At 41.4% G+C, this 21,962-nt stretch overlaps 1 protein-coding gene across 1 annotated transcript in view; it reads right to left on the bottom strand.

Moving 5' to 3' along the window:
- The window catches only part of LOC139380471 (syntaxin binding protein 5L), a 230,080-nt gene that overhangs the window by 93,858 nt on the left and 114,260 nt on the right, over positions 1–21,962 (bottom strand). Inside the window, exon 4 of the mRNA XM_071123162.1 lies at positions 20,425–20,525. Within this exon, the coding sequence (XP_070979263.1) occupies positions 20,425–20,525 (101 nt within the window). The remainder of the gene's footprint in view (positions 1–20,424; positions 20,526–21,962) is intronic.

Here is a 21,962-nt window from a genome sequence, read left to right as displayed (position 1 = left end):
CAGCTGTGTAATCATTAGTCAATCAATAAACCATTGATAGCGAGGCATGCTTGGTGTTCATGTAACATGTAGTATATTCAGAGGTAGGCTTCTATGTGGCGTTGCGGTCTTGCAATAAAGTCAACTAGGTGAAACGTCTGTCGATATGCCCTTGAGCAAAGGAACTTTACCCTAATTGCTCCTGTAAGTCACTCTGGACAACAGCGTCTGTTAAATTACTCAAATGTACAAATGTAAAACATATTCAGGTGGTCGTCTGCTACGTGGCGGTGGGGTTATGTAATATATTCAGAAGTAGGCTTCTATGTGGTGGTGGGGTGTTCATACAGTCGTTCAGTCTGCATTAGCATCCATCGTGTTTATAAGCACCAGCACTAGGGAATACAGATCAACACACTAATTCTCTCCTGTCTATGCTGATTACCTCTCCAGGAGAGAGAATGAGCGGGCCCCGTTCCTCACCACCCCACTTCCACTTACCCGGGAGACGCAGGATTATTAGATAGGAGATAAATGAGATGGAAGACAATTCAAAAAAGGATTTTGACCCCTTGGGTGTGCCGGGGTGAGGGGAATGGTAAATCGGGAGAGGCAGGAGAGGGCGACTGTGTTTGAGAGAATGGGGAAGATTATATTTGACTTCACGCTTTCACCAGCTTTGCTGCAAGAAGTGTTTCAGCCGCATGATCTTCATCAGACGTGTTTATTTTTTTCAAACATTTTGGAGTTCCATCAGTTCCCAGTGTTTTTGAACTTGGGATTTAATTTGAAGTCATTGTCATATATGGGAGAGCACCCAGCTAATAAAGCGGGATATCACACCTGTTACCCACTCCACAGGCAGGAGAGGAAGTGTGTGAGAGAACAGGGGGAAGATTATATTTGACTATATTTGACACTTTCCCGAGCTTTGCTGCCAGAAGTCTATCAGCAGCATAATCTAGAGAGGAAAGTTGAGTGAGGTTGCATGTCACAATGACATGTGTAGGTATTCTGTCAGTTCTTATAGCTGGCAAGGATAATTATTGACATCTGATTCCCAGCAGTATATGGAGAAAAACTCAGATAATGGACATTTACAAAATCAACTACTTAAATTAGGAGTTCCTCAAGGTTCAACTGTTGCCCCTTTTATATATCTCCTGATCGTTACACGAAAGTACATTTCTTTCTAAAATGAACCCCAAGAGCCCTAATCAAAGTGAAGTTAAGTACTCCAACTGGTATAACTCACTGAGCCTTCTAACTATAAGAAAAAATATACTGAAATCAAAGCCCTTGGCTGAGGAGAAACATGACTCAGTCCCCACTCAGGCAATCAGCTGTTAGGAGGCGGCCATTTCAGACAACCCCATTAGACTCACGATGGTGCCCAGACGACCTCTTTCATTTACACCCCCATTTGCATAATTTAAATGTCACTGGAAATCAAGAACTTTAGGAGCGGAGATACAGAAACAAGGGAGGGTGAGAAAATAAAAAGGTTGGCGCAGGTCTCGGAGGGTGACTGTGTAATGGAGTGAAAGTCAAAGGCTTTGTTTGACTCAGACAGCTTGACGAGGCGCCGTCACCGCGGCTCATAATTATCAATCAATCAGGAGGAGGCGTGGGTTGAACTGACCGCCAGCTGGCTGGGCAGCCAAGGAGCTTCTGGGGGAACAAATATAAGTAATGAAGTAAATAGATGGAGGGAGGGAGAGATTTAATTGAAGATGTTGTTTCTCTAACCATCTCGGCCACATGCCTTGTGACCTCCCATCTGTTTCTGTAACAGTCTGTAACAGTTTCTCCCGCGGAGAGGAGAATGAGAGGAGCGGGCCATTTTGGATTACTAGTCATGGACAGATAAAGAAACTGTATGTAGCATGGGGAGATTGATCTGCCAATTTGCAAGCAGAGCGTCAACGAGGATACAGGCTGAGTGTGTGATATTCAGGTGTCACACAAGTGATTCTCAGTTATCTGTCACGTGATTCCCAGATGACTACCAGTCAACACTCAGGTGATTTGTGGGTATTGCAGGGGTAAAGCACTGCATCATAGGAGTGGTTAGAGAGCTAACTAATGGTTCACTGGCTGGCTCGTGAATCACCATCCATGTCTTTTTCTATGTGTGCTAGAGGTCTTCACGGGTCCAAAAAGTTGGCCCAGGACCCGAACGGACCCGAGGACAATCAGACCTGACCAGAATGGACCCGATATGAAAAAAAGGGGACCCGGTCTCGAACAGACCCAGGAATAATCAGACCCGAACCGATTGGACCCGAGTGACATTTTTTAAAATGTTTATCAGCCAAGTTGCTGTTCTGGTTAATGAATAGGTCTTTATATTGTATGTTGGCAATGACTTCTATAAGTCAATAAATTCACCTTATTGGTGTAAAAACAAATATGCTATAGGCTATGCAGAGCCGGTCCATTTGGGTCCACAAGCTATAGTTACATAGACCCGTAACCCGATGACATTCAAACAGAACCCGACCCAGACCCGAAGGACAAGTTAGAATTTGAATCGGGCTCGGGTCTCTGGTATATCCGGTCCACCTGGACCTGTGAAGACCTCTAGTGTGTGCATCACTTATGCTACTGTGGAGTGACCCGTGATACCCCACAGTGATTCCAGAGGAGTAAAAGGAATAAAGACCATTTTAAGTGATTTTGCCACCTGTGAATTCAGAAAAAAATAAAATGCATATTTTGTCTCCTCTGTGAGTGTGTGTATGTGTATGTGCTGTGTACAATCCAAACACTTAAAAAAATGTTACCTTTATTTAACTAGACAAGTCAGTTACGAACAAATTCTTATTTACATTGACGGCCTACCTGGCCAAACCCGGACGACGCAGGGCCAATTGTACGCCGCCCTATGGGACTCCCAATCGCGGCCAGATGTGATGCAGCCTGGATTCAAACCAGGGACTGCAGTCATGCCGATTGCACTGAGATGCAGTGCCTTAGACCGCTGCGCCACTTGGGAGCCCAACATAAAAAAACAGCATATGTCATAAGCAAAAACCTGCTGTTAGCAATTTTTTTATGGAATAGACATAGACCCAGACACAGTGACGTGAAAGTACATCAATAAACGTACACACACTCCAAACACTCAGACACATTAATTGGCAAACCTTCATAAAAGCCCTACTTCTGAGCGAAACGCTTTCATCCATGTGCATTAGGAGAGCAAAGGCTATCCCTCATCCCAAGAGTATTGTGTCCCCTTTATTCAGCTCAGCGGTGTGAGATTCTAATTGGCTGTTGAGATGCCTCGAATTCAGTATCTCAGCCAGGCACCGAGAAGCACAGAGAATAACTTTATACAGGATAATCTCCGGCGACCAGTGTACTTCTCGGAATCTAGGGGTTGGATCATGATCATGAATTTCTCAGATGTTGTAGGTCTGGGTGCAAGTCCCAAAAACCTTCCATTACAAAACAAACTTTATAATAAGAAAGCGTATTCTCACAGTGTAAAATATCTCAGGAAAGTCAAGTAGAGGAGAGGCGAGTATAAAGGGGTTGAGAGGGGAGGAGAGACAGTGACAAGCAGAGGGTAAATAGAAGCTAATTTTGTTTTGATAGAATCACTTCTCACCTCTACTTCTTAGAGATCAAAACTAAAGAAGGCAATACTGCTGCAACAATTATGTCACTCACCAGCCTGGTGAATAACAATGCTAGTGACTTTAATAAAGGAAATCTGAGGAAAATGCTCCCGATTTTGTACCAACACATCTCCTGTGCTACACGCTGCGATAACACGATTAATCATTGTTACTCTCCCTTCCGGGACGGCTACAAGACCCTCCACTACCCACTCTTCTGCAAATCAGATCACATCTCGATCCAGCTCCTCCTCACCTACAGGCAGAAACTTAAACTGGAAGCATGCATGGTGAGGACTGTTCAACATTGGTCCGACCAATCAGAATATCTATGCTTCAAGACTGTTTTGATCCTGCTGACTAGTGAATGTTCTGGGTCTCCTCTGGGAATAGTATCAACGTATGCACCAACTCTGTGACTGGGTACATCAGGCAATGCATAGAGTATGTTGTTCCTACTGTGACGGTTATAACTTATCCAAACCAAAAACCCTGTATAGATGGCAGGATTCACACAAAACTGAAAGCGTGAACCACTGCATTTAATCACAGCAAGGTGACTGGGAACATGGACATGCACAAACAAACTAGCAATTAGCGCTGCACAATTAGTGCTTTTACGGTTTTTCTATTTAGGTTTCGATACATTTGTTTACATTAAATGCACTATGCATTTTCTTCAGTAGCAGGCTTAAAATAACACAGACCGGACAAGCAGGTGTGCAGTGGATTATGGTCATTGTAGTTTTATTTTTTTTTTAGCAAAATTGACCCACTACTACATATTTTTTTACATGTATATTCTACCCACATTTTACATACAAGGCACTTTTTTTCTACAGAACTGTACATAGCAAGAATAAAGTCATGTGATATTTTGATATACATTACATCTAGGTAGATACCGTACAGCCAGGGGCGCTGCCAGGGATTTTGTGCCCCATGAAAAGATCACATTGGGCCCCACGTCCACAGGCCACAACCAACCCTGCGCAATTGCTGTAACGACACACCTCCAAAACCAAATCGACCAGTTCAAAGTTTTAAATGACTCTACCTTTGCAGGCTTGCAACTCTATTGTAGTCCAATATTTGCTGTACAATATTTACTGACAGTGAGCTGTGAAAATATAACACTGTTCAGACATGCATGTAACATTTTGCATACAGTGGAATTCACGATTTGATGCAAGACTGATACCCTCTATAAGAAATGTGCTAAAGGCCATATTTTACTGTCTAAATATAATTTTATTGCTAAAATTCTTGAATGGAATTTTTTTTAAACATTAATGAATAACTTAAAATAAATATAACTTAAATATACATTAACCTCTTCAATTAAAATACATGTATATTATCAACTATAGAATGATATAAGAAACAAAATACTAAAATCAGCAGCAGATTTTTTTAACTAAGTATACATACCAATTAGAAAATAAACAGCTGTAAAAGTGGAAATGGAAAATGGAAAACATGAAAAGGTCTGATTGTGGCACTAGAAGAAAGGTCAAAAGGTCACCAAATCAATAGGTTTCTTCCACTTGGGTTCTTGATTGTGCACAACAAATTTTGTGAAAATCCAGCCATGACTTTGAGATACATCTTGTTCTTAGTCTGTTCTCAGTCTTGTTCTCAGCTTGTGGGCATCGTGTGTAGTGATCCAATATCCATAGCCATGCCATTGAACAGTTATCATTGGCCCTTGCTCAGCCTTACTCACCAAGAGCCCAGCACCGAGCCTTCTTGATCAAGTCTTTGAAGTCCAGCTTTCTAGCTAACTGACTTTCAATGGACAGCATGGCAAGATTGCAAAGCCTGTCCTGGGACATAGTGGACCTAAAATAGTTTATCAGTGTTAGCTTACTGAAAGCTCTCTCGCCATCAGCAACAGTCACAGGCAGTGTGGAAATATACGTAAAGCAATGCACACTTCTCCAAAAATGCTTTGCAGCTGCATCTTACAAATTGCATTCAGGAGACCAAGCGGGGACAAGTTAGGGGGGAAAGTGGTGTCTTACTTCATGTTGAAACTCAGGTGTAAGATCTCTGGAATACTCCATGATCAGTGGTTGGCACACAGACGGGACTTTATCCTCACTAATCTGCCCAACTTTCAGAACAGCATAATTTTTTAAAACAATTTTTACAGTAGTGTGGAACCTTGTGTCCAAGTCACTTATGATGTTGTCCATAGCAGTAAAAAACACTGTGTTCTGAAACACAGCTGCTGCACTAGTGGTTAGAGTGTTGGATTAGTAACCGAAAGGCTGCAAGTTCAAATCCATAAGCTGACAAGGTACAAATCTGTCGTTCTGCCCCTGAACAGGCAGTTAACCCACTGTTCCTAGGCTGTCATTGGAAATAAGAATTTGTTCTTAACTGACTTGCCAAGTTAAATAAAGGTTAAAAAAAATCCTCTTGAGAGGTCTCATCATGGAATCTGTTCCTCTGGTGGCTGTGTTCCTTGTTAAATTGAGGTGCAACATCCATTTGCATTGCAATCAGGAGAGACCCCCATCCATCTCTAAGAGCCTGCATCTCTTCCTTTAAGGCTCTGATATTGGCTGCCTCTGTGGCAAGTGAGATTTTTCCTGACTAGAGAATCACACTCCTGTCCTAAATGCATTACAGTACCTGCAATTATGCCAAATGTCATGTCATTCAACACAATGCTGCTAACCTCCTTCTTCAGTTGGGAGTAGGGCTGGTTCAGGGGTATGGGGAGACTGGGCTGCTGAGCCTGAAGCTGCATCTGTTGGGCCTGGCACCAGGCAGGGGCAGGGACAACTGATTTAGTATGAATAGCTTGCTAAAAGTTTGCCTGCATTGATTAAATATCAGCTAAAAGAGGAGCAAAATATAAATACTCAACATTTTCTGTGAAGATATTAAGTAAGTCATGTTAGGGGAGCAAAAGCAGCCTATTTCACCATGAACTAAGCTAACAGGTTCATTTCCACCACTCACAGACGACACCCACCTTCCTTTCTGAGAAATCGGGTGACATACTGTCGTCCTTTCTTTTCTCTCTCCTGTCTTTTTCTTTCTTTCTTTTCATTTTTGGAAGCCAGATTATTCATTAGGAAGCTGAGACATGATGCTCCACCGACACTCCTCACTCGCAATTCGCTGCTAGCAAGTACTGTTCGGGGGCAGGGGGCAGGACCGAACCATTTCATGTAAATATATGTTTGTCAACTGCAAATGTAACAAAGATAATTCCTTTAAAAAAATCATACATCATGTTTTTTTTAATCAATTAGCATATTTAAATGTAGCCATATTATTTGTTGTAATATTTGTTCTGTCTTTTCTGCAGGATGAAACTGGAATTTCAACCAGCTTTGTATGGCTTGTTTTAGAAAGGGTGATATTTAAAAAAAAATGTCCATTAACTGAAAGTGAGAGTTTATAATCTGGATGAAGAGAAAAAGTACATTTTTGAACAAGGGATGAGACATTCTTACTGGAGAGCCAGTTTGGGTTTAAGTATAACTTTTTTATGACTGATGCTTTTAGTGAGATGTTTAATGCTTTAATGTTTAATAATTTTAGCTCCCTCCCGAACTCATATTCATTGTATAAATAACCATGTTTTATTTTGTCTGGCTTGCCATTCCAAATGAAGGGAAATATGTTTGCTCAAGTAATTTAAAAGACAAAACATTCGGCGTAGGCAAGGCCGTAAGTAAATAGGTCAACTGGGATATGAGCAAAACATTTATTACGGTGATTTTTGCACAAATAGAGAGGTATTTTACTTTCCATGGTAGCAAGATTGTATCTATTTTTGCTAAATTTCTGTAACAATGTGTTGTAGTAAGTTCTTTTATTACTTTAGGGATATGAAAACCAAGTATGTCCACTTCACCATCAGACCATTTTATTGGTAAACTACATGGTAATGTAAAAGTTTTTTTTAGCGATTCCAATACATAAAATGGTACACGTATCATAGTTTGGTTGTAATCAAGAAAAATTATCAGATCCTCTATGAGGCTGTGCAAGGATCCAGATTTTGGATTTAAGAGGACATTTGAGTCACCTTTGTTTTTAAGCCCTGGATTTCTAGCCCCTCTATATTGTTGTTGGACCTGATTTTAATAGCAAACATTTGGGGGCCATAATAAATAGCTATGCTGACGGTGGACAACCTTGTTTGACTCCTCTTGACAGTGTAATACTTTTTGAGAAGTAGCCATTATTTACTATTTTACACCTGGGGTTACTATTTATAACTTTAAGAGATTCTCCAAAATCAAAATAGTCCAGGCATTTATATATACATTATAGTTGTACTTTATCAAAAATATTATATATTTTATGAATGCCAGACCTTTTTTCCTAGATTTATCTTAGTGTTCTATTGTTTCAAGTACTTGTCTTATATTATGTCCAATGTATCTTCCATGATCAGGATAAATAATCAGGATGGATAATATCCGACAACACCTTTTTAATCCTATGTGCTATGCATTTTGCTAGGATTTTCGCATCACAACACTGAACTGTAAGGGCCCTCCAGTATTTTAGATAGGCCGGTTCTTTATACATACCACCTGGGTCCTGTTTCAGTAATAATGAAATCAGACCTTGCTGAGTACCTGCAAGTTTAAAATTTTTATAGGAGTGGTTAAAACATGCTAGTAGTGGATATTTGAGTAGATCAAAGAAGGTTTCCTATACTGTACCTCAACTGGTATGCCATCCAGCCCTGGAGTTTTCCATGGCCTAAAGGCTTTAATTGCATCTAGAAGTTCCTCCTCTGCAATTTGGCCCTCGTGCAAGTCTCTCTGTACAGCTGTTAATTTTACACTACTACTAGGGAAAAAATCCTTACAGTTAACTTCAGTTAGTGGAAATGGAGGAGACTGAAAAGAGAATGTATGCTTAAATTACTTTGCTTCCCCTTCCAAAATATAATTTTGTGAATAATAGATGACTCAGTCATTTGTAACAAGTTTCTGTCAATTCTTTTTGGTTCCATTTCTATGTTGAACATTCTATCTCTACTGTTATTTATTATATTTCATTGTTAATAATATGAACTCTGTTGACAGATTTTTTTTATTTGCATGACCTTTAAAAGCCACATGTTAAAGTGTCCTACACTACAAGGGGATCTGCTGTACGTATGTTCATGCAGGAAAAAGTCAGTTGTAAAAATCCTTTGTTTTGGTTAAAAACAGGTTGTCATCCAGTAGGCTTTGCTTATATGTGGAAATTCTGTAAGAGTGATGTGGATGCCAGTTATTTGAGGGTTCGACCCCATTTTTCCCCCTATCAATACGTTTTTACTTTTGGTGCTAGCGTGAAGGATACAAGAAAGTAATCAAGACGACTAGCTTGATTAAGCCTCCTCCATGTACAGTACATCTCACCAAGTCTGTATACAGCTGCTCATTATCGGCTCACTTTGCAAGTTGTCAGTTGTCGAATAAAACAAAGGAAAGCCATATCGGGCCATTTCGTTCAGTTCATTAGATCCGTTTGCCAAATAAAAAATTCAGCGTAAACATTATAGGCTCACTTATTCGCATTCCTACAATCACTATAGAGGAAAGGCATGCATTCAGTTCATTAGATCAGAATGTCAGTAAAACGAGAGAAAGAAATTGAAAACAAGAACCATTTTTAAAATGTTCATTATTTGCACGTTGCCTATTTGGAAGAAAAAAAAATATCAAAAGAAATGTGCTCACATGTCATCCTTGTTATATTCTAGCATTACAAATACAGTACATTACGAATGGTATGTGGGCACCTTCTCATCGAAAAATCATGGGCATTAATATGGAGTTGGTCCCCCCTTTGCTGCTATAACAGACTCCACTCTTCTGGGAAGACTTTCCACTAGATGTTAGAACATTGCTGCAGGGACTTGCTTCCATTCAGCCACAAGAGCATTAGTGAGGTCAGGCAATGATGTTGGGTGATTAGGCCTGGCTCGCAGTCAGTGTTCCATGGGATTGAGGTCAGGGCTCTGTGCAGGCCAGTCAAGTTTATCACACCACAGGAGGTAGGTGGCACGTTAATTGGGGAGAATGGGCTCATGGTAATCACTGGAGCGGAATAGGTGGAATGGTATCAACTACATCAAAGACGTGGTTTCCTGGTGTTTGATGCCATTCCATTTGCGCCGTTGGGACCACTATTATGAGCCGTTCGCCCCTCAACAGCCTCCTGTGTTCCCCACTAATCTCGACAAACCATTTCTGTATTGACCTCGCTTTGTGCACGGGGGCATTGTCATGCTGAAACAGGAAAGGGCCTTCCCCAAACTGATGATTGGTATCCAATTTATACATCACAACACAAAAAATAATACATCATCCACATTTTTGCAACAGGCGGGTCTAATCCTGAATGCTGATTGGTTAAAACCGCATTCCAGACTGTTTCCATGCCACAAGTTACCACCAGCTAAATCTATGACATTAAATGGCTATTTTCTCTGTTCCATCTGAGTGTGCAATCCACTGTCTCATCAGCCCAGCCAAGCAATTCAAAAACTTGGTCTCCACTATGAAAAGCATCTAGACATTACCTCACATTTCTTTTCGACTAACATTTAGTTTTCAACAACAGACCTTACTGTCTGTCTCTTCAACATTTGCAACATTGTTTCAATATTGAAACTCCAGCTGTCCCATAGTAATGAACGAGTCAGGATGAGACAGCCAGCGTTTTTCAACCAATCGAAATCATGAATCCGCTCGCATCATTTTTATGGACATATACAGTGCTTTCAGAAAGTATTTCTGTATTCCCCTTGACTTTTTCCACATTTTATTTTTATGTTACAGCCTTATTCTAAAATGTATTATATTGTTTTTTTCTTCAACAATCTACACACAGTACCCCACGATGACTAGGCAAAACGTACTTTCTTAAACCAGATACTATTGGCTTTACCAATTTAATTTAGCATACCATTAGTTTGTTTTGATTTACCAGCCGTGAGCAGGCAGATTCCACCGACCCTGGTGACCATGGGCCTAACGGATTGCCGATGTGCGTCGGAGCACATTATTATATTAAATCCTTTACGTTTTTTATATTGTATCTTATGTACCTTATGAAATGAATCAATATATCAAAACTATTCGTTCCGATTCACATCTGAGTAGCCACAATATAACTATGTTCCGATCCTTAGATTCAGTTTAGATCAAATACGAATAAACACCAAACCATTATTTAACATTTTAAGGCTTGTGCAGTCCTGTAAAAAAGTAAGCCTATCATCAACCGTTTTCTTTTGCCGATTATCTCAAACGTGAATCTACATCTGCATTGTCCAAGACTCAAGAATAAGTAAGAATAAGAATACGGTTATAGGACTGTAAGGGCACCTAGCCCGTTATGGATTGTTCGAGGCCTAGTAGCCTGATGGAGCCAAAAACCAACAACAGTTCTTTCCAAAAGTTGATGAGAATAAACGTTTTTTTTTGTGTAGTGTGGTGTAATGCTGTAGTGCTGTAATGCTGTAGTGTGGTTTTTGTGTAGTGTGGTGTAGTGTGGTAATGTGTAGTGTTGTGTAATTCTGTGTATTGGGAACTAGCTTAGGAGGCCACGTTGTAAACTTTGAGTCCCTGAAGAGCTGGTTGATTACATACAGTTTATCCAATACTAAGCGCACATTCTGGTTCTCTGCTCTGTTTAAAAAAATTGAATAAAGGATGTGTCATCTCTCTTATTTCTTGGGGGAGTTGTTCGTTGATAGAGAATGGTGTGCCCTTCAACTCCCTAAACCCTTTCCATCACGGCCACCTTCGTCTTGTAATGGGATAGTCTAGCAACAATGGCCCAGGGTTTCTGGGGAACCCTTCGACCAAAACGATGCGCCCTTTGGAAATCAATTTTATTCACCTGTTTGTTGGACATGAAATCCTTCACCTTTTCTTCTGTTGCCAGAATTTTCATTCTCCTTCACTCCCAGTATAAAAAAATATATATAAGTATAAGTAGCTCTGCTTTCATTTGAGTGTTATCACTCAGGAGTTTCTCTGTCGTTGAGTGTAGGGAGTCTACTGTCGCTTTCAATATTTTGTTTTTAGTCCTTATTTCTTCCATTAATTTGTTGCTGTAATCCATTCCTACCTTGAGGGCTTCAATGTCCTCTATTACTCCGGGCAATAGATCACGCTTTCATAGCTGTATGTTCATTCTTGCCAGCAATGCACTGTCCTTCTTTGACATTGTTGTAATCGCCTCCTCTTCCATTGTTTTGTTTGATTCTTTGGAAGGACATTTCTCCTCTGTTTCATTGGATGATTTATTTGACTGCTGCTCAAGCATATCAAAATGAGGATCTATAGAACGTTTGACGTTTTCTATGTTATCCAGAGTGTAGTTATCTCTTTCCCCACTTACTTCAAGATGTCCACCATTGTTCCTAAACCCAGGAATGTGAAGGTAACTGAACAAAATGACTATCCCCCCACAGAACTCACTTCTGTCATCGTGAAGTGCTTTGAGAGGCTTGTTAAGGATTATATCACCTCCACCTTACCCTAAACCCACTACAATTTGCATACCACCCCAAAAGATCCATGGACGACGCAATCGCAATTGCACCGAACACTGCTCTATGCCACCTGGACAAGAGGGATACCACTGTATGTGAGAATGCTGTTCATCGACTACAGCTCAACCTCCAACACTATAGTGCCCTCCAAGACCATCACTAAGCTCAGGGCTCTGGGTCTGTACACCTACCTGTGCAACTGGGTCCTAGACTTCCTGACGGGCCAACCCCAGGTTGTGAAGGTAGGCAACGACACCTACGCCACACTGGTCCTCAACACGGGGGCCCCACAAGGGTCCGTGCTCAGCCCCCTCCTGTACTCCCTGTTCACCCATGACTGCGTATGCTAAACACGTCTCCAATGCAATCATCAAGTTTGCTGACGACACAACGATGGTACTGTAGGCCTGATTACCAACAATTACGAGTCAGCCTACAGGGAGGAGGTGAGAGCCCTGGCAGAGTGCTGGGAAGAAAGTAACCTCTGCCTCAACGTCATAAAATGAAAGAGCTGATTGTGAACTATGTGAGACAACAGAGAGCACGCCACCATCCATATCAATGGGGCTGCCATGGAACGGGTCAATAGCTTCAAGCTCCTTGGCTTGCACATCACTGAAGACCTGTTATGGTCCCTTCAAACTGACAGCGTAGTGAAAAAGGTGCAACAGCACCTCTTCAACCTCAGTAGGCTAAAGAAATTTGGCTTGGCCCCTAAGAACATCCCAAACTTCTACAGATGCACCATCGAGAGCATTCTGTCGGGCCGTATCACTGCCTGGTATGGCACCTGCACTGCCCGCAACCTCAGGACTCGCCAGTGGGTGGTGCGGTCACGCCAACGCATCACCAGTGGCACACTGGCTGCCCTCTAGGACATCTATATCCCCAGGTGGGTGTCACAGGAAGGACAAGAAAATACGGACCTCAACCACCTGTGCCATGGCCTGTTCACCCTTCTACCATCTAGAAGTCAGAGACAGTACAGGTGTATCAAAGCTGGGACACAGAGACTGAAAAACAGCTTATATCTCCAGTCCATCAGACTGTTAAACAGTCATCACTAGTCGGCCTACGCCCGATACCCTGCCCTGCACCTTAGAGGCTGCTGCTCTATGTACTCTACAGTCATACAGCACGGGTCACTTTAATAATGTTTACATACTGTTTTATGTATATATTGTATTCTAGTCATGGTTCCTCTAATATAACGACTGCTGTATCAACCAGTTCTATTAATTTACTGTCCATATTGTCTGTACATACCAGATGTATACAAAACAATGGAAACCCGCTCTTTCCATGACACAGACTGACTAGGTGCATCCAAGTGAAAGCTAGGATCCCTTATTGATGTCACTTCAATCATTTCAAATTGTATTTGTCATATGCGCCGTCATATATGTAGAAATGCTTACTTACGAGCCCTTTCCCAACAATGTACTTAAAAAGTAGGCAAATTAACAAATAGATAAAAAATAAAATTGTAACACAATAAAATAACAATAACGAGGCTATATACAGGTTATATACAAAGTGTACCGATACTGAGTCAGTGTTGTGGGGTAGGAGATAGGTGGGTGATGGATTGAGTTAAGGGTGAAGAGGCATTGTCGTGCCCTCTTCCCGGCTGTGTTGGTGTGTTAGGACCATTGGTGTGTATGTTGTGTAATTGTTGTGTAATTTGTTAGATATTACAGCACTGTCGGAGCTAGAAACACAAGCATTTTGCTGCACCCGCAATAACATCTGCAAATCACGTGTATTTGACCAATAAAATTTGATTGGATTTAGTGATGTGGACACAGAGGTCACAGCATGTGACAAATAAAATAACATTTGATTTGATTTGAACAGCATCCTCACATAGGTGTTCCTTTAGTCCAGAAGGGAGAGGGTCGTGTGGAATGCAATAGAGATCGCAACATCTGTGGATCTGTTGGGGGCGGTATGCTAATTGGATTAGGCCCAGGGTGTCTGGGATGTTGCTTTTGATGTGAGCCATGACCAGCCTTTCAAAGCATTTTATGGCTACAGAGCTGAGTGTCACGTGGAGAAAGTAATTTAGACACGTTACATTGGCATTCTCGGGCAGCATGAGGATGCTGCAGCACCCCCTGAAAATCAGAAATAAATAAATAATACAAAATTAATAATAAGTAGTGCACTGGGCCTTCACTCTTTCTGTATTAGGAGACCAATATAGCAGTATGTAACCCTCTCCTTCTTTTAGCGGCTATGTATGGTGGTCTGCTTGAAACGTGGGTTTTACAGACTGGGTCAGGGAGATGTTAGTGAGGACACTTGCTAGCTGGTAAGCACATGCTCTGAGTACACATCCTGCTAATCCGTCTTTTTAAAAGTCGTACTCACATCAACTACGGAGTGTGTGATCACACAATTGTCCGGAACAGCTGGTGCTCTCATGCGTGGTTCTGTGTTTTTTGCCTCGAAGCGAGTGTAGAAGGCCTTTAGCTTATCTGGGAGGCATCACTGGACAGCTCGTGGCTGGGTTTCCCTTTGTAATCCATGATAGTTTGCAGAGCCTCAGAGCCAGTGTCGTAGGATTCGATCTCAATCCTGTATTGATGCTTCACCTGTTTGATGGTTCGTTGGAGAGCTAAAGGGATTTCTTATAAGCGTCCCTATTGTGTCCCGCTCCTTGAAAGCGGCAGCTGTAGCCTTTAGCTCAGTGCGGCTGTTGCCTGTAATACATTGCTTCTGGTTAGGACATGAACGTACGATCACTGTGGGGAGTACGTTATCGATGCACTTATTAATGAAGCCGGTGACTGATGTGGTAAACTCCTCAATGCCATCGGATGAATCCCAGAACATATTCCAATCTGTGTTGGCGAAACTGTCTTGTGGCTTAGCGTCCGCCTCATTGGACAACTTCCCTATTGAGCACATCACTGGCACTTCCTATTTTAGCTTTTGCTTGTAAGCAGGAATTAAGAGGATGTAGTTATGGTCAGGTTTTCCAAATGGAGGGCGAGGGAGAGCTTTGCATGCATCTGTGTGTGTAAAGTTTTTTCGCCGGCTAATAGGAGCGCCACATCTATGTGAGCATTTTCTTGTTTGCTTATGGCCTTATATGGCTGGTTGAGTGCGGTCTTAGTGTCAGCATCAGTTTGTGGTGGTAAATAGACGGCTTTGAAAAATATAGATTAAATCATTCTTGGTAAATACTGTGGTCTATAGTTTCATGAGGGATTCTAGCTCAGGCGGGAAGAACCTCAAGACTTCCTTAAATCAGGGATCGTACACACTGTGGTATCCCAGGAAGTCTACCCTGGGGGATGGTAATAGAGGGGAGGTACGTGATGCGACGTTGGCTCCCTCTGCTGGGAATACGAGAGCTGGGCACCCCGACACGGACAGCTAAGTGGAGGTAATTAGAGGAAAGTGCCAACCAGCCGTGGAGGTTAAATAAAAGAGGCACGATGGCACACCAAGAGAATGAAGACCAAGCAAAACTTAAGATATTTCTTTGATATATTTATTTTCTGTTTTAGTAAATTTGTATTTGCGGACTAAAGCCTCCCTGTCTCTATGTCGATCTCTGCATGCTCAACACCCCACAGTTTAGTTTTTATTTTCTATGTCCTTGTTCAGCCACGACTCGGTGAAACATATTACAGTTCTTCAGTTGATCAAGGTTAGTAATCTTCATCCAAATCAAGGTTAGTAATCGCTGTTTTGATGTCCAGAAGGTTTTCCTGGTCATATGAAACTATGACCAAAACACGTAGGATCAATCCAACGCATCCGCCAGTGTCGCACTTCCGCATCTCCCTTTTTCTATACGACCCCCACAAGTATCAGGAGACTCATCTGAAGTCCGTACCGGTAATGTGCCATCTTCTGTTTTGGTAACGTTCAAACCGTTTGGGCTACAAACTAATGGGACAATGCTCCATGCCACAAGGCTAGGATTGGAATGGTTCCACAAACATGACAGTGAATTCAACTTACTGCAGTGGCCTGCCCAGTCACCAGATCTCCATCCAATTGAGCATCTGTGGGATTAGTTGGAATGAGCTATTCAGAGTAGAGATCCACTACCAGCCAACTTGACACAACTGTGGGAAGCACTGGAGTCAACATGGGCCAGCATCCCTGTGGAATGCTTTCGACACCTTGTAGAGTCCATGCCCCAACAAATTGAGGATTTTCTGAAGGTGTTCCTAATGTTTCGTACACTCCGTGTATATGTAAATACACATTCCAGACTCTGATATTGCTGGTTCTGATATTTCTTAATCTCTTGTTTGTTTTTGTTGTTTTTTTTTTGTCGTTTTTTGTTGTTTATTGCATCGCTAGATATTACTGCCTTGTTGGAGCTAGAAACATAAGCAGTTTTCTGCACCTGCACTAACATCTGTTATTCCAATCTATGTACACAACCAATACGCTTTGATTTGATTAGATGTTGTTACTGAAATCAACACAAACAACTGAAGAGCATCTGCATGATGTGAAAATTCCCTGGCCAAAACACACACTGGCGTCATACCAGAAATAATCAGTGCCATCACAGAAAATGTACTATATGAGGGTGATGGGAATGATCATGCCCGGACATTTTCAATTCTGCAACCCATGCACTTCCCACCTGGGTGGCTAGTGGAAATCTATTAAAAACACCTTCCTTCCCCCCTGCTCTGCAATTCCCCCTCGTCACACGGACTGCAGTTATCACCAGGAAAGGTAATTCAATTCCTCAGGTTTAAACGACTTTAATGGCAATTACTAGGCAAAGGTTTAGGCCTGTCTGGCTCTCTGTGATATGGGAATGGAGGGAGACAGAAATAGAGAGAAAGAAAGAGTTGTCTGCCAGAGGGTTTTCCATCCCTTTAATCCTACACATGGGGTATCAGTGAGTGTTAAACATCACTCACACACAAAGGGACCCTCGGACAGGGCTGACAAACACTACACAAAAACATTCAGCTGGAATGCCACTAAGTAAGACCATAACTGAGATATTGGGTTGGACGCAAAATGGCTACGACAAAGCCAGCATTTTTTCATGACCGTTCTGGGGTCTGTAGTGTTTGGAGTTTACTGGTAGATTTGAGAGAAACATGGCCACCCAGTATAGACCAGGTGGATTACGGGTGTTGAAGTGTTCAGGAGCCTCTCGGGTCTGACTCTTGGTCTAAATGTTCAACATTGGACCCTTGAGACATACCATGACTCATAGGAAGTTTCTCTGTCACGGTCTAAAAGGGATTAAATGTAGTATTTTAGTGGCCATTAAGGAGGCCATAACACTCGTACCCCTAAACCGTTGGCATTTTAAAGACTGTGCACAAAGTAGCTTTATGATTTAAAGATACTGTTACCTAGATTAACATTGCAGAGAGATTTCTGGTGGATTTTTCAGTGGAATCTAGAAGTGTTGTCTGTTGTTTCTCAAGGTTTATTGGTCCTGTGTGTTGAGATGTGGCGGTGGTGAGCGGCTGGTTGTGACTCGATTCAAGTCCCTGCCTTCCTGAAGTGTATTTCTCTTTCATATATAACTTACTGCTGTTCAAACACAGCCATAACTCCTGTGAACATTGTGCGTTATCAACAATTAACCTTGTGTGTAAATTGAGCTTTTATACCACCTTCAATGTGGCAGTTCCCTTGACCTGTTAATTGAAAACTGACATAAACTATTCTCGGTAAGGGAGAGGGGTTGAATGACATACCTCTTATCTTATTATCTGCTTTCATACCGAGGGTAACCTTGAAGGAATATAAGTAGCTACCCACTGGGCACAGACGTCAGTTCAACGTCTAGTTTTGATTTACATTTGGTTGAGTTGCCAACTAATGTGAATTCAACGTGAAATCAACATAAAATGTCACCATGTCATTGGATCACGATTAATCGTAAATTCAGAATTTGCTCAAACTGAGCTGAAATCTAAGATTTCTTTACACATAAATAATTACAAGAATATTGCAGTTTAGATTTTGTCTGAAGTAACGCTGAGCAAAATCAGGTAAATTGATCAACTTGTCTTGACATCGCATTGTTGTTTTTAACTGTATAGATGATGTATTTTCAATTTTGTTTCAGTGTATTCTGAACATTTTCAGACAATACCATGAAAAAATTGTGCACTAAAATTCCAAAAATCTAACGAGTTAATAACTGATTAACTCTAACAGCGCAGTTATTTCCAGACACTCAATCTCATTCTAATGTAGAAGAGTAGTTATGTGTTCAATGCCTAAAATAGCTCTATATTTAAAAAATAAAAAAAAAAGAAGATAAATAAGGAGACAGAGCGTTAACTTCACTGTTCTTTTCACTGTACTTCTTCCAATGGTCACTGACCAACATACAGTGGGGCAAAAGAGTATTTAGTCAGCCACCAATTGTGCAAGTTCTCCCACTTAAAAAGATGAGAGAGGCCTGTAATTTTCATCATAGGTACACTTCAACTATGACAGACAAAATGAGAAGAAAAAAAATCCAGAAAATCACATTATAGGATTTTTTATGAATTTATTTGCAAATTATGATGGAAAATAAGTATTTGGTCAGCTCCAAACAAGCAAGATTTCTGTCTCTCACAAACCTGTAACTTCTTCTTTAAGAGGCTCCTCTGTCCTCCACTCGTTACCTGTATTAATGGCACCTGTTTGAACTTGTTATCAGTATAAAAGACACCTGTCCACAACCTCAAACAGTCACGCTCCAAACTCCACTATGGCCAAGACCAAAGAGCTGTCAACAAGAGCTGGACACCAGAAACAAAATTGTAGACCTGCACCAGGATGGGAAGACTGAATCTGCAATAGGTAAGCAGCTTGGTTTGAAGAAATCAACTGTGGGAGCAATTATTAGGAAATGGAAGACATACAAGACCACTGATAATCTCCCTCGATCTGGGGCTCCACGCAAGATCTCACCCCGTGGGGCCAAAATGATCACAAGAACGGTGAGCAAAAATCCCAGAACCACACGGCGGGACCTAGTGAATGACCTGCAGAGAGCTGGGACCAAAGTAACAAAGCCTACCATCAGTAACACACTATGCCGCCAGGGACTCAAATCCTGCTGTGAGTGTGTTTTTTTTTGTAAGGGAACACTTGCAGAATACTCATATAATGAAAGCTTTACAACACTATCATTCATACCTTCTTCTTAGATGGGGCTTCAAAGGTTAGGACATTTTTCATTGTCACAGAAAAAGAAATATTCATGAGTCGAAATGGGAAAGACCTTCAAAATATCTTCCCAAGGGATCTCTCTGTTTCTCTCTTTTTCAAATATTCACGCAGGAAGACCTTCACAACACAGAAAAACAGATCCTTCCAAAGCATCTCTTTCCCTCTCTCTTCTTCAAGCACTCAAACAATATGTACAAAGTGTTTGAATTAGCTTTTTTCTGTTTCCTAGCACCCAAAGATTGCCCCACAGGACAAGAGAGTCATGAGATTGGTCAGTTAATAACACTGTTTTGATCATTTAGGATCTTTTCAAACTTTGCTCCCATATTTTATCGGTGTCTGCATACAATTTACTGTTGAAAGAGAAAGAAAAATAGATGGAGAGGCCATAAAACTTTACACAATTTACAAAACTACAAAATATCAGATTTCAGGACAGAATATAGTCTTTCACACCAATATTTTTCCTGAATTACCCCTTCATAAGCCTGTTATGGCTAGGGTAATATTGGGGTGAGACGAACCAGGTTTTAATCCCTGCTAGGGTGTTACTCACTTCCGCCATTCACTACAGTATCTATGACTGATTCTTCCCTATGCCCCAGCCACCTCTATTGCCTGGAAGGCTTAAGGGAGGATGAATGAACCCTTTCAGCCAGACAGCACAAACTCCACCATGCTCCCACATTCTGCACAGCATACACCTACACAATACATCTGTCATATTCAGGCCAGACAGGGTCATGCAGAAAATGTGTGAATGCTCACCCAGAGCGTTTTGAAAGATGAGGAAATGTTGATGTTTGTGACATTCAGCATTGTGGTGAATGCTTTTGCTGAACTCTGAGTATAGTTTGAGAACTTTGACAGTGAACCTTGGGACATGTAGATTTATTCTGTCTAACTTGAATATATTTGGGCATACTCTGGCCTTGAAGTAGAATCCATCTCATCGAGCCACGAAATGTCAAACCGAAAAGATGCATGCCTTTATGCAAGGTCGTGTGTGTGTGTGTGTGTGTGTGTGTGTGTGTGTGTGTGTGTGTGTGTGTGTGTGTGTGTGTGTGTGTGTGTGTGTGTGTGTGTTACCGCACGTAGAGTACTTACCTCTCCCTATTGAATTTAAGCGAGTGCAGGATGGCTGGGCGTCTCTGGCGAAGGTTCCACAGGTGTAGCGTGTCGTCTGCACATGCCGTAACCAGCGCCCCCTGAAGGCGAGACAAACAAACAGAACACAGCCAGTCAGTACACTTGATTGGGGTCAATTCGAATTGAAGGCAGTCAATTCAGGAAGTAAACAGGAATAATAACTAAATTATGGAAAAAAATTAATTACATTTTTTTTATGACTTCTCAATAAACTGAAAAGTAGACAGTATTTATTTCAAAAACATTTTTCAATTCCTGAATTTGAAATACAAATCACTTCCTGAATGAACTGCCTTCAATTTGACCCCAACCCTGGTACACTGACTCCATCCTTACTATGCTGATCACTGCTATGTAAACCGTGGACTAATGCTACTCATAATGAACTCTGACTCTCGAACTGTCTAACAAACTACGATCAATACATGCCCCTGAGCTACTGCATACTCCTGCCAAGGAATGGTACTTATAATAACTGCAAATCAGTTTCAAAAGGTGGGAGGAAGACTGAACACTTATGGAAAAACCACATGAATTTCCAATGTAAACATGTGATCTTGTGTGATCTCATGTGATCTTGTGTGATCTCATGTGATCTTGTGTGATCTCATGTGATCTTGTGTGATCTCATGTGATCTTGTGCGATCTCATGTGATCTTGTGTGATTTAAAGTGAAGTTCATGTGAAAACGTGGCAACTTGTTAAGCAACATGTGAAACAACACGTGATAACACAAAACTACACGACTGACAACATATGTATCAGAATATGATTTTATGTGAAATGAATGTGCAATAAATGTGACAAGATGGGACGCTAAATTTCAACATGTGATACCATGAAACTACACGTGACAACATTTGAGCACATGAGAAAACCCAGGTGTCAACTTTCATTTTGAATATTTTCCTTTTAAAGACATAATTGACATTAATAACATTTAAAGAGTCATGGTCCCCGGAATATTTATGTCTAGTTACAGTCAAAATATGGTACATCTACAAGTATACTTAACAAATATATTAAACGCAACATGTAAAGTGTTGGTATACACAACCGCAGACCATGTATAACCACACCAGCCCAGGACCTCCACATCTGGCTTCTTCACCTGCAAGATCGTCTGAGACCAGCCACTCGGACAGCTGATGAAACTGTGGGTTTGCACAACCAAAGAATTTCTGCACAAACTGGCAGAACCGTCTTAGGGAAGCTCATCTGCGTGCTCGTCGTCGTCACCAGGGTCTTGACTTGACTGCAGTTTGACGGCCTAACCATCTTCAGTTGGAAAATGCTCACCTTCGATGGCCACAGGCATGCTGGAGAAGTGTGCTCTTCGTGGATGAATTCCAGTTTCAACTGTACTGTACAAGGTAGATGGTGTTGTGTGGGCGAGTGGTTTGTTAATGTCAACTTTGTGAACAGAGTGACCCACATTGACTGTTGAGTTATGGTACAGTATGGACAGGCATAAGCTACGGACAACAAACACAATT

Source organism: Oncorhynchus clarkii, chromosome 22 (assembly GCF_045791955.1).
Source record: "Oncorhynchus clarkii lewisi isolate Uvic-CL-2024 chromosome 22, UVic_Ocla_1.0, whole genome shotgun sequence".
NCBI lineage: Eukaryota > Metazoa > Chordata > Actinopteri > Salmoniformes > Salmonidae > Oncorhynchus > Oncorhynchus clarkii.
Note: the sequence above shows the minus strand (reverse complement) of the source record. Positions and strands in the feature narration are given on the sequence as shown.